Source organism: Sapajus apella, unplaced genomic scaffold (genome assembly GCF_009761245.1).
Source record: "Sapajus apella isolate SASKATOON/1434 unplaced genomic scaffold, GSC_monkey_1.0 scaffold151, whole genome shotgun sequence".
In the NCBI taxonomy this organism is placed as follows: Eukaryota; Metazoa; Chordata; class Mammalia; order Primates; family Cebidae; genus Sapajus; species Sapajus apella.
In genome coordinates, this window is record NW_022437091.1 from 393152 (window position 1) to 415761 (window position 22610).

At 36.4% G+C, this 22610-nt stretch overlaps 3 gene segments (V, D, J or C); all 3 read left to right on the forward strand.

The window, feature by feature from the left end:
• LOC116541450 overlaps nt 1-22610 on the forward strand; it is a 544521-nt gene that overhangs the window by 106641 nt on the left and 415270 nt on the right.
• On the forward strand, nt 9519-10657 carry LOC116541457. The segment is given in 2 exon segments: nt 9519-9717; nt 9865-10657. Coding segments are annotated over 2 exon segments (462 nt in total).
• LOC116541469 lies at nt 18143-20055 on the forward strand. The segment is given in 2 exon segments: nt 18143-18296; nt 18519-20055. Coding segments are annotated over 2 exon segments (390 nt in total).

A 22610-nucleotide genomic window follows, 5' to 3' on the forward strand; every position in this document is an offset into this window, starting at 1 on the left:
AGGTCATCTTTTCCTTAGTATTCTTCTGTCCCTTTCCTGTAACTAGAACCCCCACCCTCGACCAAAAAATAAATAAAGTAGAGAGAGAAAAGGAAGAACATGGAAACAAAAATATAATGATAGGAGCAAGTGGAAGGAAAAGAGGAAGACAGAAAAACAGTAAAGAAAAAAGATTTACTGGACTGCAAAATGAGCTACAGGAAGTTTGTATAAAACAAGAATTAGAAAAATAAAGCATATTGTCCATCCAGGGTAATATGTAGAAAAAATATTTGAATTGATCTTATTTTTTCTCTCACAACTTACAGTCTTTCTAGCATCATTTTTTATAACAATATTTACCACAATTCTTATTTCAGGAGAGTCCTAATCCACATATTTCATATATTCTAGTAATAAAAATTATTACATATATAATACATAACATGTATGTTCTTACTACTTCATATGACTGGAATGACTTTCACTTAAATTAATTAATTGGTTAATAAAGACCCTTATGTTAGAACACATTCTTGTTTTGGGGGTTAAAAATGTGGACGCTCATTCTGTGATCCTCTCCAGGCGTGAATTAGTATAGTTGAGGCATGTGTTCCTTCCGAGGAGGCCCCTCCGTTTCCTTCTCACAGGACCTTTCACATTCTTTACTATATCCAGCATTATCAGAAAACATCCCTTTGGTTATGGAATAATGACTTTTCTTTTTCCCTCTTACTCCACTACTTTCCACCCCAGTTCTCAGCCAGATTGAAGCCGGCGGGTGGGGCTTCCTGTCGCAGAACGCTGTTTAACTCAGTAGTGTCTGGGGCTAAGCAAACTTTGTCAGGTGGAGCTGATTGGTTGCAGGAGCAGCAACAGTTCCAGAACCAAGTCATGACATCCACGGCCCCAAGGTTTAGTTAAATATATGTTATGGTGAAAATGCCTGGAGCAAGAAGGCGAAGCATCATGAAGAGGACACTGGGAGCTCTGCTGGGGCTCTTGAGTGCCCAGGTTTGCTGTGAGTTGAGGCTGTCCCAGGTGGAAATCTGAAAGGATTTAGCAGCTGTAGCATTGTTGAGGGGAGGAAGGGAGTTAGTAAGTCTCGCAGTCTTTCTATTCACATAATCTGTGGGGGCATTTTCAGGGTTTTTCAGATGTTAAACTGATCATCACCCATGACTTTTTCTCCATTTCTGACCAGGTGTGAGAGGAATACAAGTGGAGCAGAGTCCTCCAGACTTGATTCTCCAGGAGGGAGCCAATTACACGCTGTGGTGCAATTTTTCAGCCTCTGTGAACAATGTGCAGTGGTTTCGCCAAAACCCTTTGGGACAGCTCATCAACCTGTTTTACATTCCCTCAGGGACAAAGCAGAATGGAAGATTAAGTGCCACGACTGTCAGTATGGAACGCTATAGCTTGTTGCGAATTTCCTCTTCCCAGACCACAGACTCAGCCATTTATTTCTGTGCTGTGGTGCCACAGTGCTCCCCAGGCACCTGCAGCCTGTACACAAACCCTCAGCTGGGCTCAGTTCCTCCACCAGTAACAAGCACATCATGAGGTCACCACAGCAGCATTTGGACAGCTTAGTAGTTCATGTCCTTTGCAGGAACATGGATGAAGCTGGAAACCATCATTCTCAGCAAACTAACACAAGAACAGAAAACCAACCACCACATGTTCTCACTTTTAAGTGCGAGTTGAACAATGAGAATGCATGGACACAGGGAGGGGAACACCACACACCCGGGTCTGTCAGGAGGTGGGGGACTAGGGGAGGGATAACATTAGGAGAAATACCTAATGTAGATGATGGGTTGATGGGTGCAGCATGTCACCATGGCATGTGTATACCTAGGTATCAAACCTGCATGTTGTGTACATGTACCCCAGAACTTAAAGTATAATAATAGAAAACATATATTCCTTTTGTACATAGATAGAGTTTTAACCACAGATTCTTTTTGGCTTTACAGGTTTGAGACTTTGGTCTTTATTTTCCCTTTTCAATACACACTTTCTCCTACCCTATAAATATCTAACTTGGAAGGTGTAGAGTAGCTGGTAGGAGGACAGAATCCAAATAAATATTTAAGCGAGAGTGTGCAGGACATCAAAGGGGTAAAAAGTAAGAAGAATAAAAAGAAAAGAAAGAACATTCCAATAAACATGTTGTTAGACATATTAGACTATGACCCAGCTTAGTGGTGTGTCTCAAGCACATCCAGGTCTACCTCATCTCATTATGTACCAACAGACAAGGTCAAATATTTGCATCTTATCCCACTAGTGCAGCAAAGTAAAATTTCTTCTAATATTAACATATTGATAAATGGCTGTGGGAAGAAAAAAAAACTTTAAAATGTTATGTTCCACTCAACTATGTCCAACTATGTCCACTCATTTGTGTTTTTCAGGCTTGTTGTATAACCTAGAATATGGTCTATCCTGGAAAGTATAACCATGCATACTTGAGAAAAATGTGTATTCTGATCTTGGGTAAATAGATGTCTGTGAGGTCTACAGGGCTTATAGTGTTGTTCAAGTCTTCTATTTCCTTGTTGATATTTTCTTTGTCCTATCTATTGTTGAAAGTGTGGTACTGAATCTTCAGCTGTTATTCTTGAATTTTCTGTTTATCCCTTCAATTCTGTCAGTTTTCGTGCATCGTGTACTTTGGGGTATGTCATTAAGTACATATATGTTTATAACTGATATATTCTTAATGGAAGATCCTTTTAATCCTTATAAAATTTCCTTTTTTATCTCTAATAACATTTTTTGGTTTAAAGTATATTTTGTCTAATAATGGAATAGTGACTCCAGTTCTCTTATGGTTGTTGTAAATGACGTATCTTTTTTTTATTCTTTTACTTTCAACTTATTTGTATCTTTGTATCTAAAGTATGTCTCTGACAGTGTATAGTTGTGTGTGTGCGTGTGTGTGTGCATGCCTGTGTGTAGCCATTCTGACAATCTCTGCTTTTTGATTGGATTGTTTAGTCCATTAACATTTAATGGTATAACTGACATAGATTATATCTGTCATTTGAATTTTATTTTCTTTCTCTTATGTCTTTTTTGTTCATTTGTACCTCCTTAACTGCTTTCCTTTGCATTAGGTGAATATTTTGTAGTGTAATATTTTAATCCCTTTAATTATTTTTTTCACTATGCTTTTTCAATTATTTTCTTGGTGGATGCTTTAGTGCTTACAATATATATATACCTCTAAACTTGTCAGAATTCACTTCAGATTTTATACTAACTTAATTCCAATGGGATTTTCAGATGTCACTTCTATATAGGTCTAGTTCTTATTCCCTTTTTTGCTATTATTGTTATTCATATTATATCTATATATGTTACAAACAACAATAATTATAATTATTTTTATATAATTTTAAAATTGTTTCTTTACATAATTTTATGTTATATAAGCTGAGAAGGAAAAAAGGAAAACAAATATATATTGAAGTGCTTGTTGTTAACCTTCTTACTTCTCATTTCTGGTTCTCTTCATTTGTTCTTGTGCACTTAATTATAGCCAAAAGGTGGAGAAGTGATCATTTATTTCAGTGGATTCAAGTTGCCATCTGGTGTCATTGTCTTTCGAGAAGTGATCATTTATTCCATGTCTTACTCCAATATAGTTTTGTAATCTGCCTTCCTCCTTTGTTCTTTTATTGCCAAATAAATTACATTTCTATAAGTCCAATAACATAATCATATATGTATAATATATGCAGTCACACTATCTTTTTAGTATGTGTGTGAATGCAAATTACTGTTTGAAGCCCCTTGCTTCCAACCTGAATATCTTCCTTTATTATTGCTTGAAGGTGGTCTGCTTGCAATAAATTCTCTCAGTTTGTGTTTATCTAGAAATGTCTTTATTTTACCTTCATGTCTGAAAGATACTTTTGCTGAATATAGGATCTTCATTGATGGTATATTTCTTTCAGCACTTTGAATATATCTTCTTGCTGACTTTTGACTCTGTTGTTTTTGTTGAGAAGTCAGCTGCCAATTTTATTGAGTTTCTTTCATAAAGATTTGTTTTTCTCTTTCTACTTTGATGATTCTATTTGTCTTTCAACATTTTTGCTATGAAGTGTCTGAGTGTGAATCTCTTTGCATTCATTTCACTTGGGTTCACTGAGGTTCTTAGATGAGTAGATTAATATATATATATTTTTGAATCTGGGAGTTCTCAGCCATTGTTTCTTCAAATTTTTTGTTCTTTTTTCTGGTACTCTCACTATGCATATATTGGTGTGCTCAATGATGTGCCACATTTCTCTGAGTCTCTGTTTATTTTTCTTTATTCTTTTTTTCTGTCTTTTTTTCAGATTGCATAATCTCTGTAGATCTATCTTTAAGTTCACTGATTTCTTGTTCAGGGAGCCCAAACCTACTGTTTGATCCTCCAGTGAATTTTTCATTTGGTCATTGCACTTCCCTAACTCCAGGATTTCTATTTTGTTCCTTTCATAAAAAATACTTTTTACCACTTTATAGATATTACTTGGCTGGTAAGAAGTCATCATCATATCTTTTTTATTTTCCTAAGCATGATTTTATTTCTTTGAGCATACTTAAAACAGCAATTTTGAAATTTTCATCTGTGAAATTCAACATCTAAGTAATAGAAAAGGCAGTTGCCAATACCCAATTTATTGTAAGTAAAAAAAATAAAAACAAAAAATAAAAAAGGCAGTTCCTGTTACCCAATTTATTGTAAAGTAAAAATCACAATTTCCTGTTTGGGGCATATTTTATAAATTTTTGTTAAAAACTAGGCACTTTAGACAACATATTGTATTAGTTTTCTATGGCTGCTCTTATAGGTTGAATTGTGTCTCTCAAAATTCAAGATGAAATCTTAACTCTCAGTACCTCAGAATGTGGCCCTAATTGAAAATAGGGTCATTAAAGATGTCATTAGTTAAGATAAAGGATTAGAATGGACCCTAATTGTGATGGTTAATATTAGGCATTAACTTGATTGGATTGAAGGATGCATTGTCTCTGGGTGTGTCTGTGAGGGTGTTGCCAGAGGAGACTGACATTTGAATCAGTGAACTGGGAGAGGAAGACCCACACTCTGTATGGGTGGGCACCATCCGATAGGCTGCCAGCCCAATGAGAACAAAGCAGGCGAAAGAAGGTGGGATTACCTTGCTTGCGAGGCTTCTGGCTGCCTACTTTTTCCCATACTGGATGCTTCCTTCTGTTTCTCCTGTCCTTGTGTTCCCGGACCAAATTGAGGTTTGGGCTGCTATTTTACATGGCTGAATAACGAGATTCAGATGAACTGGGGAAGAAGAGAGCTTTTATTTCTGTATCCAATTACAGCGAGATGGCCTGGAAATTATTGCCAGACCAACTCAAAATTACAAAGTTTTTCAGAGTTTTATATACCTCTTAAGCTATATGTCTATGTGTAAGTGTGCATTCATTTAAAGACATAAGTGATTAACTTCTTTTAATCTATAACTAAGGTCTGAGTCCTGAAGACCTTCTTCTAGAGCCTCAGTAAGTTTACTTAATCTAAATGGGTTTAGGTGCTGGGATACACATACACACAGAAGGAGAACAGCATTTAAAGATGAAGGCAGAGATCAGGGTGGTACTTCAACAAGCCAAAGGATGCTAAAGATTGCCAGAAAACCATGAGAACCTGGGCAAGAGAAATGGAATAGATTCTTACAGCCCTCACAGGGAGTCTCTCTCTAAACTTCTACTCTACAGAAATGTGAGACAGTAAGTTCCTATTGTTTAAGCCACTTAACTTGTGGTACTTTGTTATAGCTCTAGCAAACTAATAAAGCTGCTCTAACAAATTACTGCAAACTTGGTGGCTTAAAACAAAATAAATTTATCCTCTTACAGTTCTGGAGGAAAGAACTCTGAAACCAGTTTTACAGGGCTACAGTCAAAGTGTTGGCAGGGCTATTAAATCTGCTGATTTATGAACATGACATATCTTTCCATTTATTAAGGTTCTTTAATTTTTGTCAGCATTGTTTTTGGACTTTTCAGTGCAGCGGTCATGGACATCTTTAAGAAAACAAAAAGACAAGCTATTGACTAGAAGAAACTATTTGAAACATAAATTATTCAAAAGTCTTGTGTTCAGCATATGTAAAAACTCTTACACTTCAATAAAAGAGAACGAATGACCCAACTTAAGAATTAACAAAATACTTTAGCAGAATCTTTACAATAAAATATAAAAATGACCAATAAGCATATGAAAATATGTTCTACATCAGGAGTCAACAAAATATGGCCTATGAGCCAAATTCAGCCATCCACCTATTTTCATAAAGATTTATTTAAATACAGCCATGCTTGGATTTTTAAAAAATATGTTACCAATGGCCTCTTTCATGCTGCCATGGCAGAACTGAGCAGTTGCCACTGAGACTAAATCACCTGCAAGGCTGAAAATATTTACTATTCGACCCTTTATGGAAAAGGTTTCCTGACTCTTGTGTCATTAATAATCAGGGAAGTGCAAGCTAATACTGCAATAAGATATGTAGCCACTATAGCATAGTGGGTGTATAGTAGCCACTATATGTGTATATATATATATATATATATATATATATGTATATATGTACGTAGTGGCTACATAGTAGCACATATGTGTATATATATATATACACACACACACACATATGTATATATTTATGTATATATATGCTACTATGTAGCCACTATGTTGGCTAAAAATAAAAAGATGGCTACTATACCAAGTATTGATAAAGATGAAGTATAATTATCTAATTTAGGTCTATTTAAGGACATATTCTCTTTAGTGTGAAGACTTCTCCCTGATCCGACATTGCTATTATGCGGCAAAGGAGATACCATGCAGTGACGGCTAATTTCCACCTCTGAAGGAACCCCAGAGCAGTTGTGGTGTCACTGTTTCAGTAGCCCTGTTCTCTCCTGGTACCTTCAGCATCCCAATCAGTTCCTCCAGATCCTCCTGAGATATACCTGACCTCAGCAAGGGCAAAATCTCCTTTCATCTGAAGAAATCATTGGCTCAAGAGGAAGATTCAGCCACTTATTTCAGTATTCTGATAGATGTAGGGATTACTGAACAGTTTTAAGCAGCTGTAGGAAATTGTTTTGTGTAAACTCCCTATATAGCCACAAAGGGGCAATGCTTCTTCAAAAAAGATTAACATTTGTCCAAATATACATATTCAGTAGGTAGCCAGAGATAATCCTTTCAAAATCTAGTAAATTATCTCTTGCTCTGTTTCAATTTGCATATCTGTTTCATTCAATGTATTTGTGTATTTATCCGTTCATCTACCTGAGAAGTATCTGTGTTTATTCTAGCCTAACAGAGTGGAAAATACAACTTTGGAAATCAACACTTTTTTGAATTTTACATGTTATCCTTCAATTAACTTTTCTAGTATAATTTTATAACATTTTCACCCATATACAGCTCAATCTCCAGCCACACTAATCTGTGCCTAAAATTCCCTTATTTCTTGTAAATCTGTTTTAGTTCTTTGTAAATTCTGGATATCAGCCCTTGGACACAGGGAGGGGAGCATTACACACTGGGGTCAGTTGGGGGGAAATAGGGGAGGGACGGTGGGGGGTGGGGGGCTGGGGAGAGATAGCAAGGGGAGAGATGCCAGATGTAGGTGATGGGGAGGAAGGCAGCAAATCACACTGCCACGTGTGTACCTATGCAACAATCTTGCATGTTCTTCACATGTACCCCAAAACCTAAAATGCAATAAAATAAATAGATGGGAAAAAAAATTCCCTTATTTATTCTTTTCATGGGGAAATCTATCATGGTTTAAGGCCCAGTTCAAGCATCTTCCCCATCTATACTCTTCTTTGACTGTGCACAGAAGCAGATTTTATCACTCTTTCCTTCGTCACATTATCTAGACATACTGGAGTCTTTGTCAGGTATCATTGGCTGATACCTGAATATTGGGACTAGGCTGACTGAAGACTGGGACTGAGGCTCTTTCATGAACGAAATGAGATGCAAGTACAGCCTAATTTAGTAGGCACTTAGTAAGCACTCAGTATATATGTATTGAAGATATGCATACATAAATGAAAATGAAAAGAAAGCACATCAAAACTTAAACAACTTCTAAAAAGTACCTTAGGGTACTGGAGAAGAAAAGGATTGGATTCTAGATTGAGGAATGTGGACTACTGTCTCCTGTTGGACTGGTATGGTGTTTTCTCAAGTGAATTTGGGATGATGTCAAACATAGATCCAACAAAATCCTTTTTGTACTTCTGAAAAAAACGTACTTCTCATGTTATTTTAACTTCTATGATTTATAACACAGATGATCCCTATTTTAGGGCTTCTTTAGAATTTATCTTCAATTTCTGCCTGTGTATCCTGCTGTGTTAACATCAAAGTTAAACTGATTCCTCATATTTTCATAGTTGACCCATTATAAAGTGTGAAGAAAATATCAAATTTTATTCAAACTCAGGATAAGAGCCACCAAAAATGACTGCATTACTGGGTGATTATAGCTCTATACCTTCTGAATTCTGCAGAATTTTTCTATCCTCTCTTACACGTTTAAAGATCACAGCTCCTCTAGGATAGATAATTCCAGTATTTCCTAATTTCTTTATGTATATTTTAAAAATATTTAATTTACCTAATTTGAAATTTAGAAAACATATGGAGAAAAAATAAACTTGACTTAATTATATTCTGTCATTTCTGAGGATCATGTAAAACATGGAATGAATACATCTGAAAAATTGTAATAAAATTTAAGTTCTCTGAGGACAAAGGGACCACATATTCTCTACGTTCTGATCCATGACCTTAGCTTGTAATATGATATTATGCCCATTGTGTGCCCTCAACAAACTTTTTAATATTCATAATAAAAAAGAAATGCCACTGTACATGTTAATCTTGTGGTTTCACAGGAGTTCCCCTCTTCCACCATTGTAAAATATTTTAATATTCTAAAATATTAAATCATTAATAATGATTTATAATGATTTAATAATCTAAAATAATAAAAATCATATAGTAGGATAGCTAGATATGTCAATAGACTTTGTTTCACCTGCTACTGGTCACTTTTCTCCTTCTGTTGGCCATTCACCCCTGCTTAGAGTGATAACAAAATGTCATTAGGCCCCAAAATAATATTTTCTTCTTAAAGTTTCTACCTTCATGAGTTTGTCTGTACCCCAATTTTCAGGGAAATTCCCCTTTATAAACTCATCAGATCTCATGAGCCTTATACACTATCATGAGAATAGCAAGGGAAAGACCTGCCTCCATGATTCAACTACCTATCAAATTATTAGAATATTAAAATATTATTTATTATTTTAATATTCTGAAAGATATGAAGAAAAGTGTGGGGGCTTGAGCTGCAAAAATTCTAAACTGATCCTTATCTGTGTGGAAAGGGGATTACTGATTCCCAATGAATGTATTTTCAGCAATTCTAAATTTGGACAAAGTGGGGAAGTGCTTCCTTTGGCAGACATATCTTTAAGTGAAAGCACTTGTGAAAGGGCGGGGCCTGTTGAAAGGATTCAGTTGAGTGTGAATTTATAGTCAGAGGTTCAGCTGGTTGGGAAGACCAGAAGACTACCTGGGCTGTCACTGAGCTCTGGTTTCAGGAGGAATGGACAAGATCTTAGGAGGATCATTTTTAATTCTGTGGCTTCAACTATGCTGTGAGTTGTGGAGGAGAAACTCCAGGATATGTTACTCACTTGAGTGAATGAGAAATTTAGGGTACAGACAAACTCATGAAGGTAGAAACTTTAAGAAGAAAATACTATTTTGGGGGTCTAATGACATTTTGTTATCTCTCTATGCAGGGGTGAGTGGCCAACAGAAGGAGAAAAGTGACCAGCAGGTGAAACAAAGTCCTCAATCTTTGATTGTCCAGAAAGGAGACATTTCAGTTATGAACTGTACTTATGAGAACAGTGCATTTGATTACTTTCCATGGTACCGACAATTCCCTGGGAAAAGCCCTGCATTATTGATAGCCATCCGGTCAGGTATGATTGTAAAAGAAGAAGGAAGATTCAAACTCTTCTTCAATAAAAGTGCCAAACACTTCTCTCTGCATATCATGGCTTCCCAGCCTGGAGACTCAGCCACCTACTTCTGTGCAGCAAGCACACAGTCCTCCCCAGGCACCTGCAGCCTGTACCCAAACCTGCAGTTGAGGCTCCAGCCAAACCCCACAGTGGGGGCTTATGTGGGCAGAGATGTAGACTAGTTTTCATTTGCACACACAAGTAGATGAATAAATGTATAAACACTAGTGTGGTAGTATGAGAGTTGTAATTAAATGAAAGAAACTTCTCTTAATAAATGACTATCTAAAACTAATTTTTTATTACAGTTAAAATATTTGAAATTGTTATAAGCATCCAACCAGTTGTGGGGCAACTGAGACTTTTATGCCTTGCTGATGGGATGCAAATCAATATTACGACACTGGAAAATCATTTGGCAGTTTCTTATAAATTGCTCTTAACATAGGACCAGAAATTCCACTCTTAAGTATTTATCTACAATAAATGAAAATATATCTTCGCACAAGGACTTTTGTTTACAGCAATTTTAACCATAATAACCCCAAGCAGGAAACAACCCAAATGTCCATTAACTGGGGAATAGAAAAATAAATTGTGGTGTATTCTTATAATGGGATGCTACAGAGCAATAAAATGCAATAAGCTAGTGATATAGGTAACACATGATGGATCTCAGAAACTTTACACTTCATTGAGTCGATAGATATACTGTGGTACATATCTACACAAGGGAATATTATTCATCAATAAAAATGAATGAACTATTGATGCATGCAACAACTTTGATGAATCTCAAGGGCATTGTGTTGAATGAAAAAAAGTCAATCTCAAAGTCTACAAAATGTGTGATTTCATTTATATAACACTATCAATATGTAAAAATTACAGGACAGTGGTTGCCTAGGGTTATGGGTGGGAAGTGGGTATACAGGGAATTTCTTCAGGGTGATGGATGGAACAGTTCTGTATCCTAATTGTAGTTGTGGGTAGGGAAATCTATACATATGATAAAATGTCACTGAAGTATATATCTAAAAAAAAAGTGAATATAAAAATGGGTGAATCAGAATAAGATCTGCAGTTTAATAAATACTATTGTATCAAAATCAGTTTTCTGGTTTTGATACTAGTACATAATGATAATGGTACACAACTATGGTTATATAACATGTTATTAGAGAAAGCTGGGTGAAATGTGAAAGAGAACTCTGTGTCATTTTTGCAACTTCTATGTGTGTCTGAAACTATTTTAAAATAGAAAACCAAACACCACACATTCTCACTCATAAGTGGGTGTTGAACAATGAGAACACATGGACACAGGGAGGGGAACATCACACACTGCGGCCTGAGGGGTAGGGGGCTAGGGGAGGAATAGCAGAGGGTGGGGGGATTGGGGAGGGATAGCTTTAGGAGAAATACCTAATGTAGATGACGGGGTGATGGATGCAGCAAACGACTACCATGGCATGTGTATACCTTTGTAACAAAACCTGCGCGATCTGCACATGTACCCCAGAACTTAAAGTATAATAAATAAATTTTTTTAAAGTAAGGATGTGGAAAAAAAGATTTTAAAACAAACGTTACATTTAAAATTTTTTGGAATATAAAATTTTAGAAGGTGGAATTTTGGAACATGGTTGGAACAGAAACTGGACAACCACTTTGGCGGATTTTCATAAAACTAAATGCATTTCTACCATGACCCTGTGACATCACATCTGGGCATTTACCCAAGAAAAATAAAAGCATGTCAACACAAAGACTTGTACAAAAACGTTTGCAGCAGTCTTATTCATAATAGCCATAAATATGAGAAAAGGTCCGTAAACAAGAGACTAAATCAATAAATCATGCCACATACATTCAATGGAATATTAATCAGCAATAAAATGACCTGAACCACTGATACACATATGAATAAGCCTAAATTACACAATGCCTAGCAAAATTGCCAAATACAAAAGGGTACATACTGCTTGACTCCTGTTATGTGAATTTCTAAAGTAGATAAATTAATCCACAGTGAAATAAAGCCAAATAGTGTTTAAATCTGTAAGTGGGAATTATTTGGGTGGGGCACAAGAAATTTTCAATAAGATAAAGGAAAATAGATGTTATATTTCATGATAAAGGTGTGGTTTACAAGGCTGTTTGCAATTTTCAAAACTCATCTAACTCCACATTTATGACTCATCTATTTCACTATGTAAACTATACTTCAATTAAAAAATAAAGATAAGCAGAGAAATTAATCAAATAGGAAACAAAAACAAAGCAATTAAGGGAAATCCAATGCTGGATAAATTTGAAGAAATAAAAAAGTTAAAAACTTGGTAATGTTAATAATGGGGAAAAAAGTCAAATACTTGGTAATGTTAATAATGGGAAAAACAGAAAATAGTCAAACAATGCAGTACACTGAATTCTGGTCCCTAAAGATGTCCATGTCATAATCCCCAGAGTCTATGAATATGCTACTTTACATGGTATATTAGTTGTGTAGGGCTGCAGTAACAAAGTACTGTGGACTAGGTGGCTTAGAACAACAGAAATCTACTGTTTCCAGGTTCCAATGGCCAAAAGTCTGAAATCAAGGTGTTGCAGAGCTGTGATTCCTCTGAGGGAGCTAGGGAAGATTTGTTTCAGATGTCGCTCGAAGTATCTAATAGTCACAGGCATCCCTTAGCTTGTAGATGGTCATGTCCTCCCTGTGTCTCCTCCCATCGTCTTTCCTCTGTGTGTGTCTCTGTGTCTTCATGTAACATTCTTTTCATAAAGTCACCAGTCTTATTTGGCTAAGGGCCTACACTACTTCAGTAGCACCTCATTTTAACTAATGACATCGGCAATGATCCTATTTCCCAAAAAGGTCACATTCTAAGCTTCTAGAGATTAGCACTTCAACATATGAATTTTCTGGGGATACGATACCAAATAACATATGGCAAAAGGAACTTTATGTGATTAATTCAAGAATCTTGAAATGAGGAGATTTATCCTCAATTATCCAGGCAGACCCAATGTAACCACAAGGATCTCTTAAAAGGGAGGCAGTGGAGTCAGAATGAAAGAAAGCAATGTGATGAGAGAATAAGGACAACTTGAAGTTGGAAAATGCAAAAACAAACAAACAAACAAAAAACAAAAAAGATTATTCCCCATAGCCACTGGAAGGAACTCAGACCTGCTGTACCTTGATTTTAGCCCAATGATTTTGGATTTATAACGTCCATAATTGCAAAAGAACACATTTGTATTGTTTTAAGCCACTGAGTTTGTGGTAATTTCTCATGGCCATAATAGAAAACTACTAAACTGAGTAACAGGAGAGATTAAAAAGCAGACATGTCTAGAGACAAAGTAGAAACTAAAAAAAAAAAAAGTTCAGAAAAAGTTAAGTACAATTTAAGCCAATAATTTTAAAAACTTTTAAAGTAGAAAAAATTTGAATGAAAAACATACACTACCAAAAGTAACTCAAGAAGAAATTTTTAAAAAGTAGATTTATAACCATTAAAATTATTTGATAATTAGAAATGAAAATCCCTAAAGAGTTAGTAATAGAAAGGAATTTTTTAACCTGCATGTGTACCCACTGGAAAATTAAAAACAAGACACATGCTGAGATGTATTTGTAATATAACCAATAAGATTTTAGAAATTAAGGTTAGATGGGGAACTCTTACAAATAAATAAGAAAACATCCAAAATAAGAAGAGACAAGGATATAAAAGGCAATTAAAAAAGAAAAAATAGGAATGGCCACTGAATATATAAAACGTCAACATCCGGCCAGGCGCAGTGGCTCACGCGTGTAATCTCAGCACTTTGGGAGGCAGAGGTGGGCGGATCACAAGGTCAAGAGATCAAGACCATCCTGGCCAACATGGTGAAACCCCGTCTCCACTAAAAAATTACAAAAGTTAGCTGGGTGTGGTGGCGCGTGCCTGTAGTCCCAGCTACTCGGGAGGCTGAGAATTGCTGGAAATCGGAAAATGGAAGTTGCATTGAACCGGGATCATTCCACTGCACTCCTGCCTGGGGATAGAGTGAGACTTCATCTCAAAAAAAAATCAACATCCACAGAATTCAAGGAAATCAAATTAAAAGAAAGTATTATTTCATTTCTATTAGATCAACGAAATCTAAAATGCCTGATAACATTAAGTTTGGTAGGAAGATATGGAGATAAAGCTATTGCAATTTTCCAGAAGGAGAAAAACACCACACAGAGAACTTAGGAGAACAATTTGCCTAAACCAGTTACAAATATACACATATTTAAAAATCCAGCAATACAAATTTCTGATATTCAAGAGAGTCAATACGTAAACTAGGAGGCATTTACAAGGATGCTTACTGCAACACTCTTTAAAAATAAGTATAATCAATCGTGGAATGAAAAAATAGTGGTTTATTCGTACAATGAAAGTATTAGCTGTTACAAGCAAATAAGTGGTCCTATACATATTTTCTTAGATGAATCTGACAAATAAAATGTTGACATAAAAGCAGAATGACACATACTGCATGGCACTATCAATAAGAAATCTCAAAATACAAACATAATGCAGCATATTGTTTTGTAATACATACTGCAAAGGTTAAATTCTAAAAGACCCGCAAGAAATCTTCCCAAGAGTGGTTACTATCTTTGAAAAAGTAACAGGAACAGGGGTATTGTTCCAGCTTTGTCTGAAATGTTTGAGAGAGAGAGGGGGAATATTTTTAGAAAATATAGCAAAATTAAGCATCTGTTTATCTGTTTATTCTCATTGCTGATACAAAGGTGTCTGCTATATAATTTTCTGTACTTTTTCACATGATAATTATTTAATACATTTAAAAATATTTTTAAAATGGATAGCAACAGCCACAGTTTTTACTGTCTTCACCAGTCCACAGAATGGAGAATAGCACCTTTATTGCCTATGACTTTGCCAGATATATTTCTGGTAGGCCACATAAATGCCAATAAAAATCCAATTGGAAAAAAACTCTAATTTATGAATAAAAGGATGTTGAACCTGAAATAAGCAACCTGAGCCTCCTTCCCCTGAACCACAATGCATACTTTTTCAACACATGAAACGAGAAAGTGAAAAAAAATTCAATCAGTTACCTCTTAGCAAAGGGAGATGTGCCCGCAAGATGTCAATATTTTGTGAATATGAACTCCCCTGGGCTCTCAAAGTTTACTTTACTTTCTTTTCTAGTAGTTTGAAAAATTGAAGAAGAAATTGTGATAGTATTTATGTCTGATTGGAGTGGCTTTCAGTGGACTGAAATATTCAAGAATAAAGTAGAATACAGTGCCTAGGTTGGAATTCGTGGTCAGCATGGGAGGAAGGCTGTTGTCAAGGATGTGAGAGAGAGGAAGAATTGGGAAGAGCTGGAAATCTCAACAGTGATTCTGTGGCTTCATACAGATGTGAGTTTCAGGATTCCTATAAAGAACCAGGAAGAGTGTGAGGACAGTTTGCCATAGAATACCTCAATTATTCACATTTGGATTTCTTTATGGGGCAGTCCAGCAAAAATACAGCTTTTGCAATTTGGTGCTTTTACATAAACTGCTTTACCAGATGAAGTTTCAGCATAAAGTGGAGCAGAATCTTAATTCTTTCAATGTCCAAAGACGGAAATATTTTTGTTTTGGACATTTAACTATTAATAGTTTTTAATATTTTCACTGATAAAGCAACATTCAGTGAGAGGCCTTGTCTTCCTGATAACTATGAAAAATTGTAGAATTGCACAAAACAGTACACATGCACTCATGGCAACAGCATGACCAAATATTTGAATTTAGAGGGCCCATGAATTCTTCCATCTTAGAACTTCTAATAAAATTAAGCATAGAGTTACAGTAGAAATAGTAGGCTTTTGCTGCTACTGTTGACGCTCAAACACGCAACTGAGAAAATAAAGAACTTGGGAGTCTTTTTTTTAATCTCATGTGTCTAAGCTTTGCCATTGTGAAGTTACCAGTTCCTGGGTAAATAGGAAGGATGGAAGGTGATGACTTCTGGTTTGTCTCCTGTGTCTAAGCCAAGGATTAGTAAGCAGCTTCACCTTAGACTCAGGTTGGTGGCAAGTGAACAATCAAAACATGAATGAATATTCCCAATCAAAGCCATGATTCATAATAAATTTATTTCAGATAAGCCCCTCAGATTTATCACAGATCAATTTACTAAACTTGGAAATTTTAAATGATTAATATCCTTCTAACAATTCCTTCAATATTGCTTTATGTTTATCCTTTACCAGATATAATACTTTGCCATTTGTTAATTAAATTATAACAAGGGACAAAACAATGTTTAGGATAGGACCAATTTCCCAACCTAGGGGTTATCACAGCACATTCACACTTGACCCACCCAGAAACCACATCTCAGAGGCAGCTTCTATACAGAACTGAGGGACCCTGCACTTGTACTGTCAGGGTACAGAGTGGGGCTATTTCAACAGGAAGGTAATCCTGCCGTCATACTCCTTCCCAGACTACTGTGGGTATTAATGGTCTCCATCTACTTAGGTACAAATGATCGCAAACCAGAGCACGGCTACTTGTCAGCACTCAGAGGTGAAATGTGACAGAGGAGTCGATGTCTCAAACAGTGAGAAACTCTTCCTGGCACCACTCAGTGATATTTTATTTTGACCTTTATGAAAGAACTGGAAATGCTTTAGAGAACTTGTCTGCACTTTCTTTTTTAGCTATCTCTTGGTTCCTTTATATTAATTCATCCGTTAAGACAGTGAAACCAGGGGCTGGGTTCACACACATAATTCCAGCACTTTGGGAAGCCAACATAAGAAGATCACTTGAGGCCAGAAGTTTGAGACCAGTCTGGACAATGTATAGAGACTCCATCTCTACAAAATAAAATAAAAAATTAGCAAGGTCTGGTAGCTTGCAACTAGAGTCCTAGACATTTGGGAGGCTGAGGTGACAGGATTACTTGAGCCTAGGAGTTCCAGGCTGCCATGAATTATGGTTGTGCCACTGTACTTCAGTCTAGGTGACAGAGAGAGACCCCGACTCTAAAATAATTTTTTTTAATTTAAAAATTTAAAAAAGACAATGAAATCACATGGAAGGTTAACATCTAAATTCCATACAATCACATAACAGCATACAAAAAATTTAGCCACCAACTTCTGTGGTATTGATATGCACAAAGTTCTTGAAACCTTTAGATAACACATTCTGTGGGAGTAAATTATAGCACTGTATCACTTGTATCACAGAGAGATCTGGTATGCTTATTATGACAAACAACATCTTAAGCTTATCATTAAAAATAAAAAAAAAATGCCCAGCCACAGAATGTAACAAGTGAGACTGAGTATTTTGGGTCAATGGGATAGAAATGTGGTATCAGGACAATTCTTGAACACATGATCTAAGAAGTACAATTCTACTTCTGAAGGTAACAAGACTGAATATCCTGCTCTTCTTCAGTCTAGTAAATAAAGCTTAACATGAGATTTTGAAAGGATGACATTTTATTCCTGTTAGAATTTCATAAAAACATAGTCAACTGAACAGCTTCTGAAAGTCAAGGACTGATTTTTATCCTTTGATTTTGAAGTAGCTTTACTTATTGTAGAACTTAACTAGGACCCTAGAACTCAGTAAGGAGGAAGAAAGAGATGCAGTAATTATTTAGAATAGAACTGCCTTTCACAGAGAAAGTCAAAGATCTGAGTATTTTTCCTTTAAATTTAATTAGTTTCTGATGGCACAAAATAAATATATGCTAAATGAATGACTACTTTAAATGGGTCCCCACAATTATTCCATTGAATATCAGTGTATGTCAACTGGTTCAACTGCAATTCCCCTCAGCTACGACCCTCAATAGAAACTACTTTTCTTATATTCCTTTTCTAGGTTCTGTCTAGCCTAATGAGAAGGGAATGACAGCTAGGCAAAGTAAAGATTTGGGGTGAGCCAGACATTTTTTCTCATCTGTACATAGACATGTACTTTGTAAACATAAGACTCAATTTCCTGTTTGGGGAGATAGCATCAGAACCCAGGAACTATATACACACCACAGAGCCCTCAGAGGCACTGAACTCTGAGCTTGAGGCAGCACAACTCACATTTGTGCAGAGAGCTACATGCCACATGCAGTTCTCCAACCTGTTGTGCATATTTGTGGCCTTCAGCTACTCTGGTATGGATGGTTCCAAATGTGGGTAAAAATGTTAAGGATGGAAGGATTACAAACAGGCATGTGGTATTTCTCACAGACTTGAGAAGGAAAGGGGAAAATGGAGAAAAGTGAGCATACTATGATTTTAATTTGGTTTGTCGCCGGCTCCTAAATTAGCTAGTTCTTGTAATATTTTATTCACTACATCAAAGGATCAGCTCTATTTTCTGATTTTTCCCACAGGATCCAGTGTGGCCCAGAAGGTTACTCAAGCCCAGCTACCAATATCCATGCCAGTGGGGAAAACAGTCACCCTGAACTGCCTGTATGAAACACGTGAGGAGTTTTACTGTATTTTTTGGTACAAGCAACTTCCAAGCAGAAAGATAGTTTTCCTTATTCACCAGTGTGCTTTTGACCAGAATGCAAAAAATGATCGCTATTCTATCAACTTCCAGAAAGCAAGGAAATCCATCGACTTCACCATTTCAGCCTTACAGCTAGAAGATTCGGCAATGTATCTCTGTGCTCTCCTGGAACTCACAGTGTTTGAAGTGGCAGTAAAAGCAAAACAAAAACCCTAGGCTCAATAAGAGAACCCCTCTACTCCCATCCTTTGCTACAGGAGCCAATTGGCAATGCACACGTGCAGATCTCAGGCAAGAGAAGACAGCGACTGCAGTCTGTGGATTTAATCTGTGGTCTGGATCAGACGCTTTAATTCTAAGTAAAACCTCCTTTTATATCATTTGGAAACAGGTGTTCAGAGCAACTTTCTTCTAATACTTAAATTTTTGCTTAAAATATATCAGGCAGAAAATGTGTAAAGTTGTCTAAAGTTGGAAAGACTTACCACATAATAACTTAAAGTGGCAGTTTCACTTAACGACGCTCACAGCAGAAATCTGGGTCTAGTTATCTGGAATCATTATAAAATCATTGCCTTAGCCCTTTCCTTTTAGGCTTTATGTCAATTAGGGTACAATCAGTGAAGGAGAACCACCATGAAAGATGTAGAATAAGATTAGTTATAAAGATTGAAACTCATGCAATTTCTGGAGCTGGTGGCTCTCAGAAATTATTGAGTTGCTCATGTTTTATGAAATTGTAACAGGAATGAAATGCAATCTTTTCAAAATCTGACACAGAGTTTTATTTGCTAGACTGAAGAGGATCAGGATATTCAGTCCTGTTGCCCTTAGCATTGTACTTCTTAGATCATGTGTCGTAGGATTGTCCTGATATTACATTTCTATCACATTGATCCAAAGTATTCAGTCTCACTTATTACATTCTGTGGCTGGGCATGTTTTTTATTTGTAAAATAAAGTTGTGATAAGCATGCCAGCTCTGTGATACAATGCCATAATCTACCCTCACTCCTATGCAAAGCTGTTGCCTTTGCATCTAGTATTAAGCCTGAATTTACTCTAGGTCAGCTAGACTAACATTTAGGAAGGAAAGTTGAAGGTTGACAAGAGCATGCAAAAACTGTGATCTATAAGGACAGTTTGGAACCTGTGGTGACAGATGGAACTCATGAGGACAAACTAAAACTTGTCTGTCTCTTATCTCCTTCAATCTCATAGTGGTGGTGATCTTCAGAAGAAATGATGTTATTTGCTATTATGCTCTCTGGGTACTTGGCCCAAGAAAAGGAGAAGCTGAAGGAGGTGATCTGGGGTGTAGTGGAGGAGTTGTGAGTCAACAATAAGATGAGTTAGCAGATCAGTAGCAATATGTGTGAGTTGCCGCAGTGCCTGGAGCCTGGCACCTGTCTTGAACAATTTTTTTTTTTCAATTTAACTGAGAACAATATAGGGAAGGAATTTCTTGGAAATATATTTCCAGGTAGTTACGATGAGATAGTACAAAGTTACCACAGTACCCCCACCTTGTAAACTTGACATCCGTATGCACCTCTTTAAATAACACTTAGCTTTTAAATAATGAATTTTAAAAAGCAAGCTTCCTGCCAAGATGATGTCACTATTCTTCATTCAACCACAAACACCCTAACTCTCTCCCCCAAAGAGAATACAAAGTATATTTATTCATCTTTGGGTGATATTCTTTCCTCTTCCAGCTGAGTCATACTCTCCCATTGATATCCTGTAGTTTAGCTTCTGAGACATAATGAGATATAAGATTAACTTATTAACACACCTTTCACTACTATGTATAGGCAAATAAGAGGAGAGTAAAAAATGGTTAACATGTATTTTAATGTTTTCATATCACAATGCAAAAGAAATGTTTACAACATTATAGTCTTTTTTTCCACAAATGGTCACATGATCGTAGCTGGTTTCTATAACTACCATTTCCATAACCCATTTCTTCACTTACCCATTTCATAATCTGTTTGTTTTTAGCAAGCGCCTCCACTCACTGGTACACTTGACTTTCTATAAAACAAGCTCCTTGGTCAGGAGCAATGCTATACAGAATGCCGTAAGTTGAATATGGAATTCTCTAAGTCCACCACTGTGGTTCTGCCAGAAGCATTGCAGATGTGGAAGATAAGTCCATATTCAAAGTGTCTAAGTGGAATAAAACAAAACAGAACTTGCCAACAGCCAGAGAAAGTTGATTTATCATGTTCTGGAAAATGTCTTTAAGAATAATGCCTGAATTCTCATCAAAATTAACAAAAGCCAAAGAGGAAAAAGTATTTTTAAAGTACTTATAGAACAAAACAAAACTCTCTAGCTAGCTCCCTGTGAACATGAAAGTCTAATTTTAACTTCTTTGTCAAAAATCATTGTTAAGAAGGTGGAAAGTCAGTGCACAATTGGAAAATTACATTTGCATTGGTATATTTCTGAAAAAGATTCAAATGCAGAATATATTAAAAACTTGTACAAGTTAATAAGCAACGAAAAACCAATACAAATGGCAAAAACTTGAAGAGACACTTGTGAAATATGTTATCTAATAGTTGTAAGTGTACTAAAAGCACTTAATATAATTACTCATTAGGTAAATGAAAATTAAACCCTATCGAGTGATCCACTTGTGCCCTTTCAGCACCCAAATTGTATTAATGTAGCCAGAAGGAAATGACCACAAGAGGATAATGAAAAATAGTCACTACCTCCAGGGAAAGGGATGTCTAAGTAGGTTTTCTAGAAACTTCTGTTAAATTAAGTTTAGCCTAAAGCTGCCTCCTTACTTATTTTAAGCTCAGGGCAAAGGCTTCTCCATACATAGTTCTCTGTAACCTAACAGGATACACAAACAGGCTGTAGTCTACTCTCTACCAACCCCTAAGTTTTGGCCATAGGTATCTAACTGTTCAAATTACATTAAAATAAGGCAAGTCCCAAGCTGTAACCAATCCAGCTGTTTCTGTACCTTACTTCCTTTTCCTATAAGTCACTTTACTTTTTCTGTCCATAAATCTTCTTTGACCATGTGGCAGTGCCAGAGTCCCTCTGAATCTGTTCTGGTCCGGGGCACTGCCTGAATCTCTAATGGTTCTTTGCTCAATTAAACTTTGTAAAATTTAATGCATCTAAAGCTTTTCTTTAACACTTCCATCATCAAAGCATGTTCAATGGAAGAAGAAAAAGCAGTAATAGACACCAGACTGGGACACAGACATAAAAGCAGGTTTTACTAGGAAAAAAGAAAGTTGATATTTATTGGCCATCCTATATGTCAAGTGGCGCTATTTATACATTTCATATTATTATCTAATTTAAGCATTATACACCCTACGAGATAGATTTTAGTGTTCCAGTTTTTTACATTTGGGAAATGAGACACAACTTTCCCTAACTTTGAAAAGCATCTCTAACTAAAGTCAGCCAGGTGTAACATCTTAGAGGGCTCCGAAAAAGCAAAGTTTGGACTATGGAGAAGCAACTGGCCCCAAAGCAGCATCGGCTTTCTCAGTGAGGGTGACAAGATGATGCCAAATCTAGGCACAAATTGCTTCATGATCAACAGACTGGGGAAATCACCAACTAAGCATTTGAGAGTGCTGAATGTATTAGCAAGTCTCTTCCACAGTAGTGCGCTGTGAAGCACAAAAGGCTAGAGGGAAAGATGGGATACTATGCCTTAAACACTCCAAGCGGGCTTCCCTATCAGGACCTTTGCCCGTGGCCTTTGCCCACTCTGCCTGCAACGCTGTACCCCCACAAAACTTCATGGTATACATCTGAACTCCTCTATGGCTTTATGCAAAAGTCACCACCTTGTGAAGCCTTTATCAAAATCTTTCATTTATATTTTCCTTCTTTGAGAATCAGGCTCTAGCATAGTCCACGTGTTGAGAACTAAAGCACCAAGTTCTGAAGCACTGCCACCTGGTGTCCCACGAAACTA